Here is a 16,085-nt window from a genome sequence, read left to right as displayed (position 1 = left end):
CACTTCCTTGATTCTTTCTTATGGGAAATGAACTTCATATAATGGAAATTGGACACTATGGCACCGTTTTTGGACAGGCTCCTTGGAAATTCGTATTGGATTTGTTCAACAAGAGTGCTATAGAGTCCAATTCCCATTACATTAAGTTCATTTCACTTAAGAAGGAATCAATAAAGTGTCCCACAGCTATGAGTACTCCTGCAAAACCCTGCAAAGCATGGTGGTTGGTAATTTTTTTTTCATTAGGAAAGAGGGTCTCATGTGTAAATGGGGTTGTTTTTACAGTACAGGTTGAAATGTACAGGGAAATCTAGGGAAATTCAGGGAAATATACCTGCCAACCTGTTCTTTTATATGCGAGTAATCAAATTCCAGCTTATTGAACTTATGCCTCTGGTTGGTAAATAATTTCAACATATTCTGGCTGAAAAGTTTAGTTTTCTATCTCTCCAGATCAAATATCTCAGCCCTTTTAGGGAGAAATTCATCAAACTGTAGAGTGAGCTGTCAGCAGATTGCATCTATCTCCAGGATAGCTGTAGCGTTGCTCAATACAACAAAACAACCATGTTTTGTATATTTTCTGAATACTCTTGAATACCCCAGCGGGATGTAATGCAATTTTGCTTCGTGCAGGCGCGTAACAAGTGCCCCGAGACACGTTACTGACAGTGCGTTATTTTTAATTTAAATTGATTGCAGGGCGCACACGCTCTCGCATCTGAAAGGGAACAAAAGTAGAGCTCTACTCTAGTGTGTTCCTGTATGATTCGTGGAATTCTAGCGATATATGTTATTGATTGGATGCGAGCATACAAGCTGAAATTCATTTTTCGATAGAACTTGTTTGCCAAACCAAACAAACAAAGCAATTCCAATAGGAGGATGGATGCAGACACAAGGCCATTTATTGTTCTGCCGCCTCGGCCGTAACAACAGCCGCTGAAGGTTTCAGAATTAAAAAACAAACAAACTATATTCAATACAACAACATTTTTAATGCCATTTAATCAGATCAGTCCTTCCGGCAGTGACCTTTCCCGCTTTTCCCTTCCTTCAGTGATGCTTCGTTTTTTTTGCACCACCACTCAGAGCTACTCAGCCGTACGATACGAGCTAACCAGTGGGGAGTGTCAGAAAAGTGTGTGACACTCCTGCGCCGATTCCATGCGGGCCGATTTTCTGCCTGCTCTGTGTGAAAGCTTTTCAGCAAAACCCCCAAACCAAAAAAAAAAAAACAGCACCACAAAGCCCCGCTATCCGCAGCCCGTTTGGGGGAAATGTTGACGAGAAAGAATTCATTCAAAGTACGTGCAAATGTGCGATTGTTTGCACAATTTTGTGCCCACATTTCTGCACGTTTATTTTCACAGATAGCAGAAATGAGGCAGCAAATAGGAGGGTAAAAAAAACCCGGCAAGGATGAAGAAAAAACAACCTCCGTAGCACAACAACACAAGGCGTTTGGTTTTGTTCGTTATTGTGGAGTTTGTGTGTGTTTTTTCTTTGGTTGATTTTGTCGATTAGGAAAGAGACGGCCGCATGCATGCGAGTGGTGCCAAAAACAGGTCCTCCGGTGAACTTCACAACCGATTCTGCCCTTCGCAGTCGTCCGCCACCGGGCGACAGGGATAAAGAGCAAAAAGGGATTGCTGTTGTCGTTGTTGGAAGGTTTCAGAGGTGTTTTTGTGTGTGTGTGTTGCTCCCCAGTGAAAAGTTCCTTCCCGTTCCTGGTACACCCCCTTCACGCCTGCTGACTCAGCCCCATGCTCGATGGTAATGCTGCTGATGCTGGTGCCAAAAAAAAAAATGGGGAGAATCGAACTGCTTACGGACCCGTTTTCCCGAACACAGGTACGATCGACTGTGTGTTCACGTTCACGTGAAACGTGAAAAAAAGAAACGTAGCACCAGGGAAAATGGGGAGCAGGATTGGCGAAAATTTGATTGGTGCTGACAGTTTATTGAAATTGAATGGGATTTTCGGTTTCCACCACTCGGCGAAACGGGGGAAACAGCCGGGAGATGGAGCAAAACTTGGCCGCCCGCCATCCCGGTTGCGTTTGGAGCGCAACATATTCCGATTATGCGCAGGATAGGGTAAGCCAAGCGCCAAGCAAACTGCCAATCCATCGGCACTCTGCCCTGGAAATGCTTTCCCATGTGCGCACTTTCTGAGATAAGTTCCAAGGCTTTCGCCATCCTTCTATCCATCGGGAGGAGCTGTGTGAGGGGGGAAGCGCCGTGTGTCGATTGCACAATTTCCAAATTTGCTGATGCGATCTGTCGGAACGAACGTCGGTGTGTGTGTGTGTCTGCCGTGTCGGAAAGTGACGCGTGTGGACGGGCTGAAATAGAGGAAGCAACTACAAAAAATGGCTTGTGGATTCGTTCGATTTCTTTCGCCGGCTCTTCAGTTCCGTTGAAGTGCTTTCCACACGCGAGCCTTTGTGCGAAGGAACCGCTGGAACAATTCGAGCACGCTTCGCCAGCTTGCATTCGATCGGATTCGGCGGGCGAAGCGTGTTCGGCGAGATAAGGTGAATAAATCTGATGATTTCTGACGCTTAGACGCGCACATTTTGCATTACAAGCGGCGTGCCTGACGGCGTGTGAAGGAATTGGTTTAAATTTAAACAAAATCTGAGTGTTGATTGGGGGGGGGGGGGTTTGGGGGAACGGAATAGTGAGACGGAATTTACACGGGATTTTTTTGGGCGAAAACGTGTTGGCGTTGGTGTCGTAATTCGGTGGCATCGAATTGCAATTGTTTGCTTTTTTAAAACTCCAGCCTGCGATTCAGGAAGCTAATGATATGCTTTAAATGCAGATAATCCTTTCATGTAGGCCTGGGACTCTTCCTAAAAAGGCAATTGCAAGCACCTGCTAATGGCTCGTAATAATCACATTCTTTCTCTTCCACCCAGGCGATGCGAGCTCACCGCACGGAGCAACACTGGTCCAGTACACGACCACGACCGGCAGCGGAACGCCCGGCAGCAGCAGCTCCAACTGCAGTCTTTCGAGCAGCAGTTCGAGCAGTAGCTCGAGTAGTAGCAGCAGCAGCAGCAGCAGCAGTAGCAGTGGAAACGTCAGCGACTCTAGCTCCAGCTGCAAATCGCCCTCGCCAAGCTCGCCGGCACCCGGCGCAGGCAATGAGGGACTTACCCGCCAACAGCTCGATCTAATTTCCCAGATCATGCAGCAGACGAAGCAGGCGAATGCGGCAGCTGCTGCAGCCGCCGCCGCCGCCGCTACCACCACCACCACGAACGGTAGCAGCTCGGTACAGTCCACCAGCCAGAAGGTCCCGGTACGACCCCGCACTTGGAATATGCAGGTAAGCTTTCCCCGTACGCCTCCAAACTTCCCCGCAACCTAATCAGCGCTAAACTGCGAGCAGCAGCGAGCCATCGAAATGTGTGCGCTGCAAGTCCTTTAATGGTCGTTAGGCCGCACGATGGTAGCATCAAGCATTTTAACGACACTTTCCCGCGGAGCCCCCCATGATGCTCCACGTGCTGGTCGCGCTGGGATGGGCATTCGCTTTTTGTGTCCCAACTCCCACCGAAGGAGGGTAATTTAATTCTTTCCGCTACTCGCGGTCCGCGTCTAGAAAGGCCGGTAAAGAAGAGGAGAGAAAAAAGTCCCTCCCAAAGTCCGTTTATATCCAGCGTCTGTCCGACGCGGGCGTACCTCGCGCTGGAAATGGATGCCATTATCATATCCTCATATATCCACACGGCGCACGGCCACCGGGGTTGGAGAGGACACCAGAGACACACGGAACGAACGGAACGGAAAGCGCATTTGGGTTGCCATTGCGCCCGCTGGGTTTCGGTTCGGGTGGCGGCGGCGCAACCTTGTCCCGAGAACAATGTCCCGGTGCTGTTTTGCATTTTGATATGGATTCAAGCTTTCCGCTTCGTTCTTTTGCGATTTCAGCGAACATAACGACATTGGGAGTGAAGATATTCCGTCGCCATCCCGACGTCACTTTGAGGGAGTTCGAGGGAATGGTGGGGCTGTATCGAAATGTGGGTATGTGTGTGTGTGTGTGTATATGTGTGTGTCGCAATGCAAACGATACACCGTGTATTTTCTGCGATCCCAGTCCGACCAACAGCTTCCCACTGGGACCGCTAACGTTCCGCCATCTAGGCCACTCTTCCGAATCGCTTATGCTCTCGATGACAATAGGGGGAAGGATGCCGAGTGATGTTTTATTCATAATTTGCTCTACCACCATCCACCGGTTCTCCATTTTGACACACACACAACTTGTCTGCCAGAAAACTCCGGCATCGCGGTCCCGTTCGAATGGAAACTGTGTTTGATTGCGATTCTCCCTTTTCTCTCTGTTGCTTTTTCGCCTTTTTGTTCCCCTTTTTCCTCTCTGCTCCCTGTGCGCACGTACGAGCGCCGCACTTGGAAACATTCCGACTTACGCCAGCCGCTGGGACGGGGCTGTTGTGTGCTTCGATTGGCACAATGCTTTGTGGCAAGCAGTGCTGGTATGCTAAATCAAAATGGCAACAGCCAACCCGCTCTCTACTCCATTTATGGTCGCACGGTTGGCACGCATTCAGCACGCGAAAGGGATCTTGTGAAAACCCTTCGATGCGCGCATTATCGCTTCGGTAGCTTTTAGCGCGCTGTTGGGGAGGGAGGGGGGGATAAGTGTTGATGGAATTGCGTCAGCTGGATGTGCTGGAAGCAGCGTACCTTGCTATGCTGCAAAACTAATACACTGTTGGCACTTGTTGAAAATGGGCTGACGATACAGTGAGCTGCTTTGATTATTGAGTACGATGATCGGCGGAGTGGAAGCGAATAATGCGCACGAGCAGTTTTCTAAATAGTCTATTATTTTCCATTTATGGGACAATTTTGAAGTGCAATTTTTCGTAAAGTAAGATTCAATCGATGCCTTGTGATTGGAATCTCGGCATCATCTACCCCATATACAAGAAGGCAGATAGGTTGGACTGCAACAACTACAGGGGTATTACGGTGTTGAATACCGCCTATAAAATATTCTCCCTGATTCTTCAGGATCGCCTTGTCCCGCACGTCGAAGAGATAGTAGGAAACTATCAAAGAGGATTCCGAAACGGAAAATCAACCACTGATCAGATCTTCACCATGCGGCAGATCTTGGAGAAGATGGCTGAATACAAAAACGACACATACCATCTCTTCATAGACTTCAAAGCCGCATACGATAGCATAGCCCGGGGAAAAACATTACGACGCTATGAGCTCATTTGGAATCCCGGCCAAACTGATAAGGCTAGTTAGAATGACTATGACCAACTTCACATGCCAGGTGAGGGTGGATGGAAAACTCTCACGACCTTTTGCTACCACCAAGGGTCTGCGCCAGGGGGACGGGCTTGCCTGTCTCCTATTCAACTTGGCGCTAGAGAGGGCCATCCGCGACTCGAGGGTGGAGACTACGGGAACCATCTTCTATAAGTCAACCCAGATTCTGGCATACGCTGATGATATAGACATCATTGGTCTGCGGCTCTCCTATGTAGCAGAAGCCTACCAAGGGAGGGCAACGACAATAGCATGGAAGCTGAGTTGCGCCCAAGGATGCTGGCTGCCAACCGGTCATTCTACAGCCTGAAAAAGCAGTTCACCTCAAAGAACCTGTCGCGACGGACGAAGCTGGGACTATATAGTACCTATATAGTACCAGTACTCACATACGCCTCTGAGACATGGACACTGTCCAAATCTGACGAAACTCTCTTAGCCATTTCGAGAGGAAGATGCTCAGAAGGATACTTGGCCCCGTATGTGTGGAAGGACAATGGAGGAGCCGCTATAATGACGAGCTATACGAGATGTACGGCAACCTCACTGTCGTACAGCGTATAAAGCTCGCCAGGCTCCGGTGGGCTGGCCATGTTATACGCATGGAAACGGACGACCCAGCCCGTAAAGTCTTTTTAGGCCGTCCACAAGGACAGAGGAGGCGTGGTAGGCCCAAATTGAGGTGGCAAGATGGCGTGGAGGCGTCCGCCATTAAGGGCGGGATAACGGACTGGCAGACGAAGGCGCGAGACCGTGAGCGGTTTCGGACACTCCTGAGGCAGGCCAAGACCGCAAAGCGGTTGTAGCGCCGGATAAGTAAGTAAGTAAGTAAGTAAGTAAGGAAGATTCAATCAGGTTATAAAGTCCAATGCGTTAAGACAGTTAAGAAGGGTACCTTGCTTAACGAAATGCATACCTTTAGGCGCGTCGTAAGTGAAGCTGATTATTAGCTTCACATGATTAGCATCTCTCTCTCTCTCTCTCTCTCTCTCTCTCTCTCTCTCTCTCTCTCTCTCGCTCTTTTTGGCCTGCTCACGATAGAGCACGTCGATGTGACATGGCCCGGTCAACAATAATTCTCAAGGATTCTCGGTCCCTGGCTGCAGCCATATCCCATCCATGTAGACATACAATTTCCGACAGGTCTCGATTCACCTAATCCAGCCATCGAGTTCGCTGTGCTCCCCTGCGCCTTATGCCCAACTGGGGATCGCTGTCGAACACCTTCTTGGTGGGGCATGAGTCCGGCATATTCATGACATGCCCCAGTCATCGTATCCTGCCAGCCTTCGCCACCGTCAGGATGCTTGGTTCACCGTACAGCTCAGCAAGCTCGTGGTTCATCCTTCTCCTACACGCTTCATGCTTGAACACACCGCCAAAGATGGTCCGGAGGATGCGTCGCTCAAACACGCCCAGAGCGTTTGCATCCTCCGCTCGAATGGTCCAGGACTCGTGTCCGTAGAGGACCACCGGGCGAATCAATGTGCGTTAAATCTCACACTTCGTGGGGGCTCGAAGTCTTCTGGATCTCAGCAGTCGGTGAAGCCCATAGTATGCACAATGCGTCTCCGGATTTCGCTGCTGATGTCATTGTCCGAAGTAACGACCGTCCCGAGATAGCAAAACTCCTTTATCATCTCGAGACTACTTCCCAGATTGTCTGAGTCACCGGCAAGGCAGGTACTTCGTCTTCGTCGCATTGATTCTCAATCCAATTCTTGCTGCTTCGGGTTTGAGTCGGATGTACGCCTCACACACCTTCGCTGTTGTCCTGCCGATGATGATGATTAGCATCTGTTGTAGCTTAAAATAGTTCAATATTTCTGTAGTTATCCCTCAAACCCCACAACTGCTACTGTTATTATTCTTGCCTTCGAACGATCTGCCAATGGCAGGAGCTGTTTCCAAACCCATTTGCTGCATCCAAAAACAAAAGAATATTAAAAGAGGCGTCAGAAAATTCCTCACCATAGCAGCATGTTAGCATCATTGATTGTTATCCAGTGTCACCAAACGCCAAACAATGGTATTGAAAAGAGAAACCGTAATCTCGCCTGTCTGAATCACAACAAAGAATGCTTTATCCCCTTCGCTTTCGTGTGTAAAGTGCATAATGATGCGATCAAAGTCCGTTTTACGAGAGGGACTGCCCATGTATCACCAGACAATTGTGGCTAGGCAAACCAATTAGAGTGGCATTAATTAGTGCCGTCGATGTTGCAGGGGCACCATTGGAAACCATTGAATCTTCCCATTTTTCCCGCACACTACACTGTCATCTCGTTCGAAGCATCTACCAAAAACAGCATTTTTTCGAGCACTTGTAATCTGTTTTCGATGCAATCTTTCCTGCTGCAAGACAAGCATCATGTTGGCTAGAAATAGTCCTATGATTGCCTGCCGTTACATGCAATGTTCTACTTCAACATTGTCCCCGTTTCGTTTACAGCAAATGTACCCCCTGTCGCTCCTCTGTAAATGCAATCACACTCAGTTCTTTATTAACAACTACATCTACTGGCCATGTCCGGTAGAGGTGCCGTTTTATGGACAAGGGCCAAAATTGGAGGCAAGATGGGCAGTTTTTTTTTCGATTCCAAACGCACTGGGTACAATCTACCAACCAATATTGTGTCGGTGCGTTGGTTGTCACCCGGTCCAGGTACTGTGCCCGTGAATTGCAAAACATCCCTACCGAATGGACACTCGGAACGCAATCAACCCAAAACCGGTGTCCTCCCCTTCGTAGTAGCTTGCTCACACAAGTGGGCACCTCAATGGAGAGACTCAATTTTCAAAAATTGCTATATCTTTTGTGAGCTCTCACCCAAACACCACAACACCCACCTCCCACCCGCTGATAGTCCAACTGGTGGAGTGGTCCGTTCCGGTAAGGTGTGGTATTGGCGCACACAAAGGCAACAAAAGGCAAGGATCAGGCAGCCGAGCAAATGAAGTACTTCGACCATTTTATGCCAGGTTTCCATCATTACCATCGGAGGCCCTTTGCATCAGGGACAGGGGTGGGTGTTTTTTTTTCTGCTGCCAGCTCACGGTGCCGATGATGTCGATGGCCGGTAAAGGTTCCCAATGTATTATTATTATTATTATTGTCATTATCAACAACACCACCGTCATTAAAGTAGATCGAGCATGGAATATTGGCAATTGTGGAGTGTGTGTGTGTGTGTTCTTTTCCCATCGCATCCTTCCTATCCACAGCAGTGTTTCTAGCACCTTCTCTTAACAGGTTGGCAACGACAACAAAGTACGAGCGGGTACGGTCGAAACACCCGGTGTGAAAACGTTTTATTTCCCCCGGAGAGTTTGAAAACACCCGAAAACGGGAAAAAAGGCTCTTCTACCGTTGCCGTATCACTCGAACAGTACTTTATAATTTTGAATTCTTAACCACCCGTTGGCTTTTCCCTGGCAACGTGTTTCCGTTTCCCAGAACCATGTGCTTTTTTTTGCAATTTTGACAACGAAAAGAAAGGACCTGCTTGAGAGTGTTTTCCTATGAGGATTGTTTTTTAAAGCCGATGAGTGGGAAAAAACAACAACCCCCCACACTCACCCACACACACACACAAATACTCATGGCTCCTTTTGCATTGGCAGCGCGTAATGAAAATGATCCTCACGCACCGTTGCGAGCTGGGAACGGCAAACAACGGTTTTCGGGACCTTTTCTTCGCACGAGTAACGAAAAAACACAAGATCTTAACAAGCCTGCTGCCTCTTCTACACACAAACGAATCCACCCAAAGTGGTAGAAAGTGGAGCGCATTATGATAATCGATATGGCAAGTGCTTGCTTTTTATTTCGCTCGCGAAAAGTGTCACGAAATAAACGCTAACGAGTTTTTCCCTCTCCTTCCGTGCCACGGTGACCCTTCCGCGTCGTGTTCTTTTCAGTTCAGTTTGCCTCATTCTTTCGCAAAGGAGTATTTTTCAATTCTCTTTCAAGCACCGGCTTAGATGAAGGGGCAAGCGCCTCTCGCTGGGAGGGGACGACAATCCGCGTGAATTCTTTTCCACCTAAGGTTTCTCAATTTCCCCTCGCGTATCGAACGGAAGGGATTGTGCGTTCTTGTACAAAGCCGTTTAAATAAAATACCACTTTCGGTTGCTGCTTCTGCCCTGGCAAAAAAGGCTCACTTCAATAATTCCATGTTTTATGTTATCGCCGTAACGCGTTGATTAAAGAGTTCCATCGTTTTGCGGTGCCATTGTCTCGAAAGTCACACCGCGCAGTGGCCCGATAAGCCGAACGGGCTTCTCGCCGGCTCGAAGCAATTTAACGTCCGAAACAAGCTCCTTGCAGGTGTAATGAAACGTCTTGCCAGCACCTTTAAAGTCGATTCGGCCTTTCCCTCGACCCGTGACGGTTCTAATGTTTCACGGGCTAATGAGCAGCGCGGCGCGATATGAACGCCGGTTGAGCAGCAAATGAAAATTAAGCACATCGGTTTATATCGGCTTCGCTTGCTGGCACGGAAGCAAGCTCTCTCGGGGGTTTCCTTTCGCACTTAGCAAGCACACACAGGCACCAGATTTTGCTGCACGCCGCCACAGAATTGGCCCCATTCCGGGCCATTCCTTCCGGTATGTGCGAACCCAAATCAGAACCGTGTCAGCAATTCTCGGCTGGCTTATGAATTATTGCCTTCCGCCCCCCGAGATGGGACGGTCCATTAATTTTGCCACAACTTCGGCGCTAACCCTTATTTCTTACGTTTTGCTGGTGTGTCTCCCCATTCGTCTTTTTGGGCTCCGTTTCATTTCCCTGGACGAAGGTGTCCTCCCTCCCTGTGTGGCAAGATAAGGAAAGCGATTGTTTGAGAGAGAGAAAATCAAGAGAACACACACCCTTTAAAGGAGTGTTTTTTCTTTGCGGATAGATTATACGAGAACAAGATGTGGGCATGTAAATGGAGATAATGGTTAAACAATGGGGGCCTTCACGATTATAGTCAGTTTTTTGTATGGAGTTTGACAGTTGAAGGCTGAAATCATGTAAACACTCCACACAAAACCACACAAAAAACTAGCCTGCAATTTTCAGTCTAGATTATTCTAGCCACAAAGCTAGAATTAGATTCGAGCATCTGCTCGAAAACACGGTGTTGTTTAGATTTATCCCAAGGTGCATTAAAGAGATCTGGTGGTGGAATCTGGAATCTGGTAGTCCAGAAGGTCTCATGGCATTTTTTTATAACCAATTTTGAACAATACTTTTTGATAGAACGAGTGAAAACTTTTGTTCAAACAAGCTTTCTGGAGGCTTGACGAATACTCAAAACACTCTTAAAATCTTCATTCAGAAGCAGAAGCGATAAAAATCAGCCTTCTAAATTCATACACCTTGGGATAAGCCCACTTGTATATTATACTCACATAGATAGCTGCTCGAAAACTGCTATACAATGCAAACAGCTGACGGGCTGAAATTTCAGCCTACGAACTTCAAACGGAAAGGACCCCTATAGCAGTTTTCCCGGTGCGTTTCAATAGAATTGTAATCTATGTAGGCGGGGTGATGGGATAAAGAGCAAGGGCTAAGATTACGCTGTTAGAAACGCCTAAATGTATGCAATTCGCATCGCTAAAGTAACCTATTTATGGTTTGTAAAACTTAAAACTATGCAAAAAACTTCTAAAAAAGTTAGGATATTTCTGCTCGAATTGCAATCGACCGTTCTTCTTCGTAACCCATTAGCACATCGCCAAACACTGTGCTGCGCTACTAACGTACCTAAATGGTGCAGCACTTTCCGTGCGATTTTACTTTCAAAGCCACCAAGGGCGTACGCTACAGCCATTGCTATGCTAGATTGAACCATTCCATTTTACAGCCACTAGCAACATCCAAACAAAAAAGCTTTTTACTACCCATTAAAATCCCTCCAAAACGGTACATATGTACACGGGCGCAGCAATTCCGAAGGTGTTATAAAAAAGGGTGATCTCCCCCGATATCGAAAACACCCGACCCCGGTACGTAACGCCTTACCCATCGCGTCCATTTCGATGCGTCGTTGCGGGCCGCTTATGAAGAATGTGAATGGATGGGCACAATCATTCACCGTGGCTCGCATCCACGCTTCGTTTCCGATCCGGTGCTTTTACACTGCCCTCAAATCAAATCCTTTGCCCAGGAACAGGCTGAGTGGCATAAAGGTTTTAGCGTTTTACCACTGCGTTTCCAGTGTGCGTAGCGCTGGTCTCCCGCGCGATGTGCGGCGATGGCGCACCAAACTAATATACGACTGCTTTCAACCGATCGTTACGGTCTATATTTACGACCTTATCCTTTAGCTCACCGATTCACGACCCGTCGCCCCAAGAATCCCTTTCGCCGGAAAGGTATTCAGGGAGATGATTTTAATGAACATACACTTTGAGCCTTTGGACGCAGCCGGTGGTAAAGCCCTGTCAGAACCACTCACCATCCGAAAGTTGTGAGTGTTTGTGCTGTCATGTATGATTTGAAACGGACATCAAATTCCAGAAAAAAAGCACTGCTCCCTAGAAGGTTGGAGTATTGGTTCGAATGTACCAACCATTCCCTCCGACCAACCACAACCGCCGACGTGCAATTTATAGCTCGATTTGGAAACGATCCACCCCATGCCAGCGTGGAGCTATCCAGCCAGAAGGGACAACCCCCGGTGCCCCCGTTATTGATGGGCCCATTTGGCTGTAAAACGACCAGCACGGCACGCATATGGGTGTGTCTACAAATCGCTCGAGGTACTTTGATTTTAGCCGTATCTACCCCGGTGTAATGGAGTTGCGGCAGTAAAGGATTTTGCGAATGTGGTATCATCATAATTGAGAAGACATCACATCAACCGTGATGTGGGGCAGGTACAGCTCCGATGCAAATCAGCCCGAAGCTTTTACCGTGTTCGTGTCGCTGCCAGATTGCCAGCGAAGCCATGCCTGCACGGGACGGTGGGTTTTGCGCCGCAAGACAAATAAGCGGTAGATATATCCAGAATGGGTGGCAGGGGGGGGGGGAGGTAGTCCGGATAGTGCCGGTGGCGACGTGGGTGTCGACGAGAGCGTGTGTGCCTCTACGTGCCGGAAAAGTCGATGCGTCTCCCCGGATGGGGCATGGCTTAATTTCTTCCCGGTAAGCCCAGCGGTCGCGTTGACAAGCGTGATTGAGAGACAGTTCGAGGGGGGGGGGGCTGATGGGAATGGGAGCGGAACGGTTGGGTCGGTTCGCTCGTTAGGGTTAACAGACAACGGCAAACTTTGTCTGCGACTAACGAAACCGTCCCCCAAACGCCCGACTGGAAAACGGAAGAGAAGGCAGGAGGACATATGCCACGCAGGCAAGGAGGGAAGAGCGAAATGGCTACAAAGAATCCTTGATTCTGTGATCATACCGGTTGTATCCCTTTTGCTACCAACCACTTTCCGCCAACCGCTTACCGCCGTACTGGCTGCCGGCGTTTCCTTTCTGCTTTGCCATGCTTCCCGAAAATGAATATGTCACTTTTCATCAAGGATAAGTGATGAAAGATAACCGAAACCGAAGAACGGCACCCTCACGACCGCCCACTCGCACATTCGTCAAGGGACTGCCGGCGCCCTGTCGTGCGCCGCTTCGATGCGTCTGTGTGCTAATGGGGAACATCCGACGTCTCTGAGGAGCTTACAGCAGGAGTTGGCGGGCCGATTCGCTTGGAAGGAGAACTCAGCCCAGCTGGCAGTCTTGTTAGTTTTTTGACCAAACGAGCCGAAAATAAGGTCATTTGAAAGTGTTTTTTTTGCGCTAATGAAGGTGTTTGGCAACAAGAATGATCATCTGTAACGTTTGCTAAAGTCGCTTTCGATTAAAACACGCCCAAATGTATGCAATGCGTATGACAAAGTTGTATCACCTTTTTTGACCTTATTACCATGCTACTAGTAAGCTGCTTAACAGCTACAGCGTTGTTTTCTAGTGTCCCTTTTGCTTCGTAATGCAACCGTACGAACCTGCCTAACTCGCTTCCCAACAACACTGCTGTACCACTGCGCGCTGCCAAAAATATCTTTCTAACTCAGCTCCCACCTCCATGCTCTCCCAAACCCTAAGCTCATTTGCCACGACGGCATGGCCCCGGTACAAAACCGAAAATCTCATTTAATGGGTTTCGAAGTTTGATCCCTCGTTCCGTCGTGTGCCAGTGTGCCATTCAGCAAATGGTGCCGACAGCGCACTACTACACTCCCGGAATGCGCGCCCGGAATAGAGCAGCGGGACCACCACCTTTTCCTCCTTCTCCCATGGGGAGGGGGGGGAGTTGAGAAGCGAGGCCAACGCAGCGCAACGCTGGTGACGGATTGAATAACGGAATTTGATTGAATAGATAAGTTTCAATTGAATTACGGAGTTAGACGACGACGACGGCAAGAGCTGGGATGACACGGTCACAACTTTGGCCCTCTCGGCCCGTCCGACGGAACTGTCACAAAGCAATGCGCGCGTCACTGGCGTGCGGGGTAGATTTCCCGGTAGAAGAAACCAAATGCCGCCTGTAAAGAACGTGCCCGAGACCATCGTCATCGGTCCCTCCCCTCCCTGGAGGGCATTGAGTGCTGCTGGAAAACTTCTTTGCCTAGAGTGCCTTTTCCGAAGCTCATGACATGTGTACATGTGCATGTGTGTGTGTTGACAGAATGGGTTTATCATTGTAGCCGCGTTTGTCAGGTCGAGCGGGGGGGCGGCGAATGCCTGCCGGACGCTGCGTGTTAGCCGTGCGGAGAAAAAGGGCAGGCTAACGAGCTTTCGGGTTAGGGATTACAACAACTCGTCGAACAAACAACTTGTCGAAAGTGGTTACCCAAGTTTTGTCCCCGAAACCGGGATCTGTTGCTGTCGGTTTTTAGTGGTCCGTGTGCGAAAGAATGCTGTGCGGTGTGGCGCTGTTGCATACATTTTTACGGGGATTGGGCCGAAGATAAATGAAAGCGATATTTACTGGCAGAAGTTGCAGAACTGTTTGGACTGGTGATGGGTAAAGTTGGTAACAATGGTCGGAAATAACTCTAAGGTAACTAAACTAAAAACAAACGACACTTTCGGAATCGACACCGGAAGGTAGGTCCGTTCAGCATTGCCCGGAGCCGCTTGGAGTCGCCTGGAGTCATCCGGAGTCTTCCGGAGTTGTCTGGTGTCGCCCGAAGTTGAAGTTGTCCGGAGCCGGAATCGTGCCGGAGACAGCGGGGTCAATGTGTTTGTGGTCAGGCTTATCATTTCCGTTCCCAACTCTGGTCGACTCAAATGGCTATTCTTACAAAGAAAGATCAAACAACACGAAATAAAATGCCTCCGGCAGACTCCGTCTCCGAATGGCTTCAAACGACTCTAGCCAACTCAGGAGGTCTCTGGATTCCGGATATCTCTGGAAAACTCCGGATGAGTCCGAAAAACTCCAGACGGTTCCAATTTCGGACGGAACTAGTAATTCCAATTTTACCGGAGTTGGAATCGAACTAACAATAACCAAAGTATGATTGAAGTCGTGGGTACAGTCCAGAAAGCATTCCACTTGCTTAAACCATCACTAGTAGAGTCGTTAGAAACAGATTTCGTCTATCGAATGTCACTGTTTGTACGCTTCTTTGTAGTACTATTCTAATAAGTTTATCATATTGGTTAGAATATTAAGAAAATTAATGAGTCTAAGCATCTTGAAAAGGGAATATTCTCTTCGCTCGGAACTGTTCATTTGCTGTTGATATACTTATCTATCTATCCTACACTCCACTACAACTTTTCCTCTTTGCCGAGGGCTACTTTCGCAAAGCATACAGCCTCCGGTGCACTTCACTGCTCACGATTGGGTAAAAGCTTTTCCGGTTGGCTTTCCGTTTTTTTTTTTCTCTTGCTTCTTTTGCTACTCCCCACAACCCACTCAGCCCTCCAGATAAGCACCGCTGTGCGCTCTGCGAGGCAAGAAATTCCAGCTGCAAGAAATGTCCCCGCGCGTTCGGAGCGATTCTCGCTCGAAAGTTTAACCCTTGGTTGAATCCATAAATTTAACACCAAACCCACCCACGGCGAAAGATTAAGACAACTTGTACAGTCCGGTCCCTCCGCTCACCCTCCGGGAGTGAACCGCGGACGAACCGCGTAATCTACCGGCCATGGAAATGGGCGACGACGAAACCGCCCATTAGTAGAACCGTCCGGAAGTGCCAGATACCAACCGAAGCAACGACGACGGCACAAAGGGCACATTTCCATTTTAAAAGATAATAATAGTTTTACTCTACCGGTGGGGAGGGAGGGAGTGGGCGGGGGGCGGGCACTATTCTCAGAGGGATGGCACTGTTCATTCTGCACGGCTGCAGTGTGGCTGCAGATGGCAGCTGGGAAAAGAAGGCAGGAACACACAAAGAAAAAACGGCCGAACCGTAAATTAACATTGTGCTCCGTTGACTGCTGTACACTCGCTGTCTCTTCTCTACGTTGGGGTGCAATAATCTAACGAGATAGAGTGAGGAAGAGGAAAAAATACAGCCCACCTCCTTGCTGCACCGAGCGCTCCTGCGAACTGTCAGCCGGAGGAGTGGGAAACGGAATGACCAAAAGTCAAAAGCAGATTCTGAGCCCATTTGCGCAAGGCGCTACTATACCCACCTTCAGTTTGAGTTCCGGCCGAAACGCGTCCCCTGTTTGAGCGTTCTTTGTTATAAGCACACACACACACAGACAGACAGAAACAGGATAAAAAACGAAACACCATGACTGA

At 48.6% G+C, this 16,085-nt stretch overlaps 1 protein-coding gene across 4 annotated transcripts in view; it reads left to right on the top strand.

Moving 5' to 3' along the window:
• The window catches only part of LOC120948088 (serine-rich adhesin for platelets), a 161,232-nt gene that overhangs the window by 127,912 nt on the left and 17,235 nt on the right, over nucleotides 1-16,085 (top strand). For all 4 annotated transcript variants that reach the window (XM_040364069.2, XM_049606346.1, XM_040364068.2 and 1 more), the window contains one exon: nucleotides 2,928-3,340. In XM_040364069.2, the coding sequence (XP_040220003.2) occupies nucleotides 2,928-3,340 (413 nt within the window). The remainder of the gene's footprint in view (nucleotides 1-2,927; nucleotides 3,341-16,085) is intronic.

The sequence above is a fragment of the Anopheles coluzzii genome, chromosome 2, assembly GCF_943734685.1.
Source record: "Anopheles coluzzii chromosome 2, AcolN3, whole genome shotgun sequence".
Taxonomy (NCBI): Eukaryota; Metazoa; Arthropoda; class Insecta; order Diptera; family Culicidae; genus Anopheles; species Anopheles coluzzii.
Note: the sequence above shows the minus strand (reverse complement) of the source record. Positions and strands in the feature narration are given on the sequence as shown.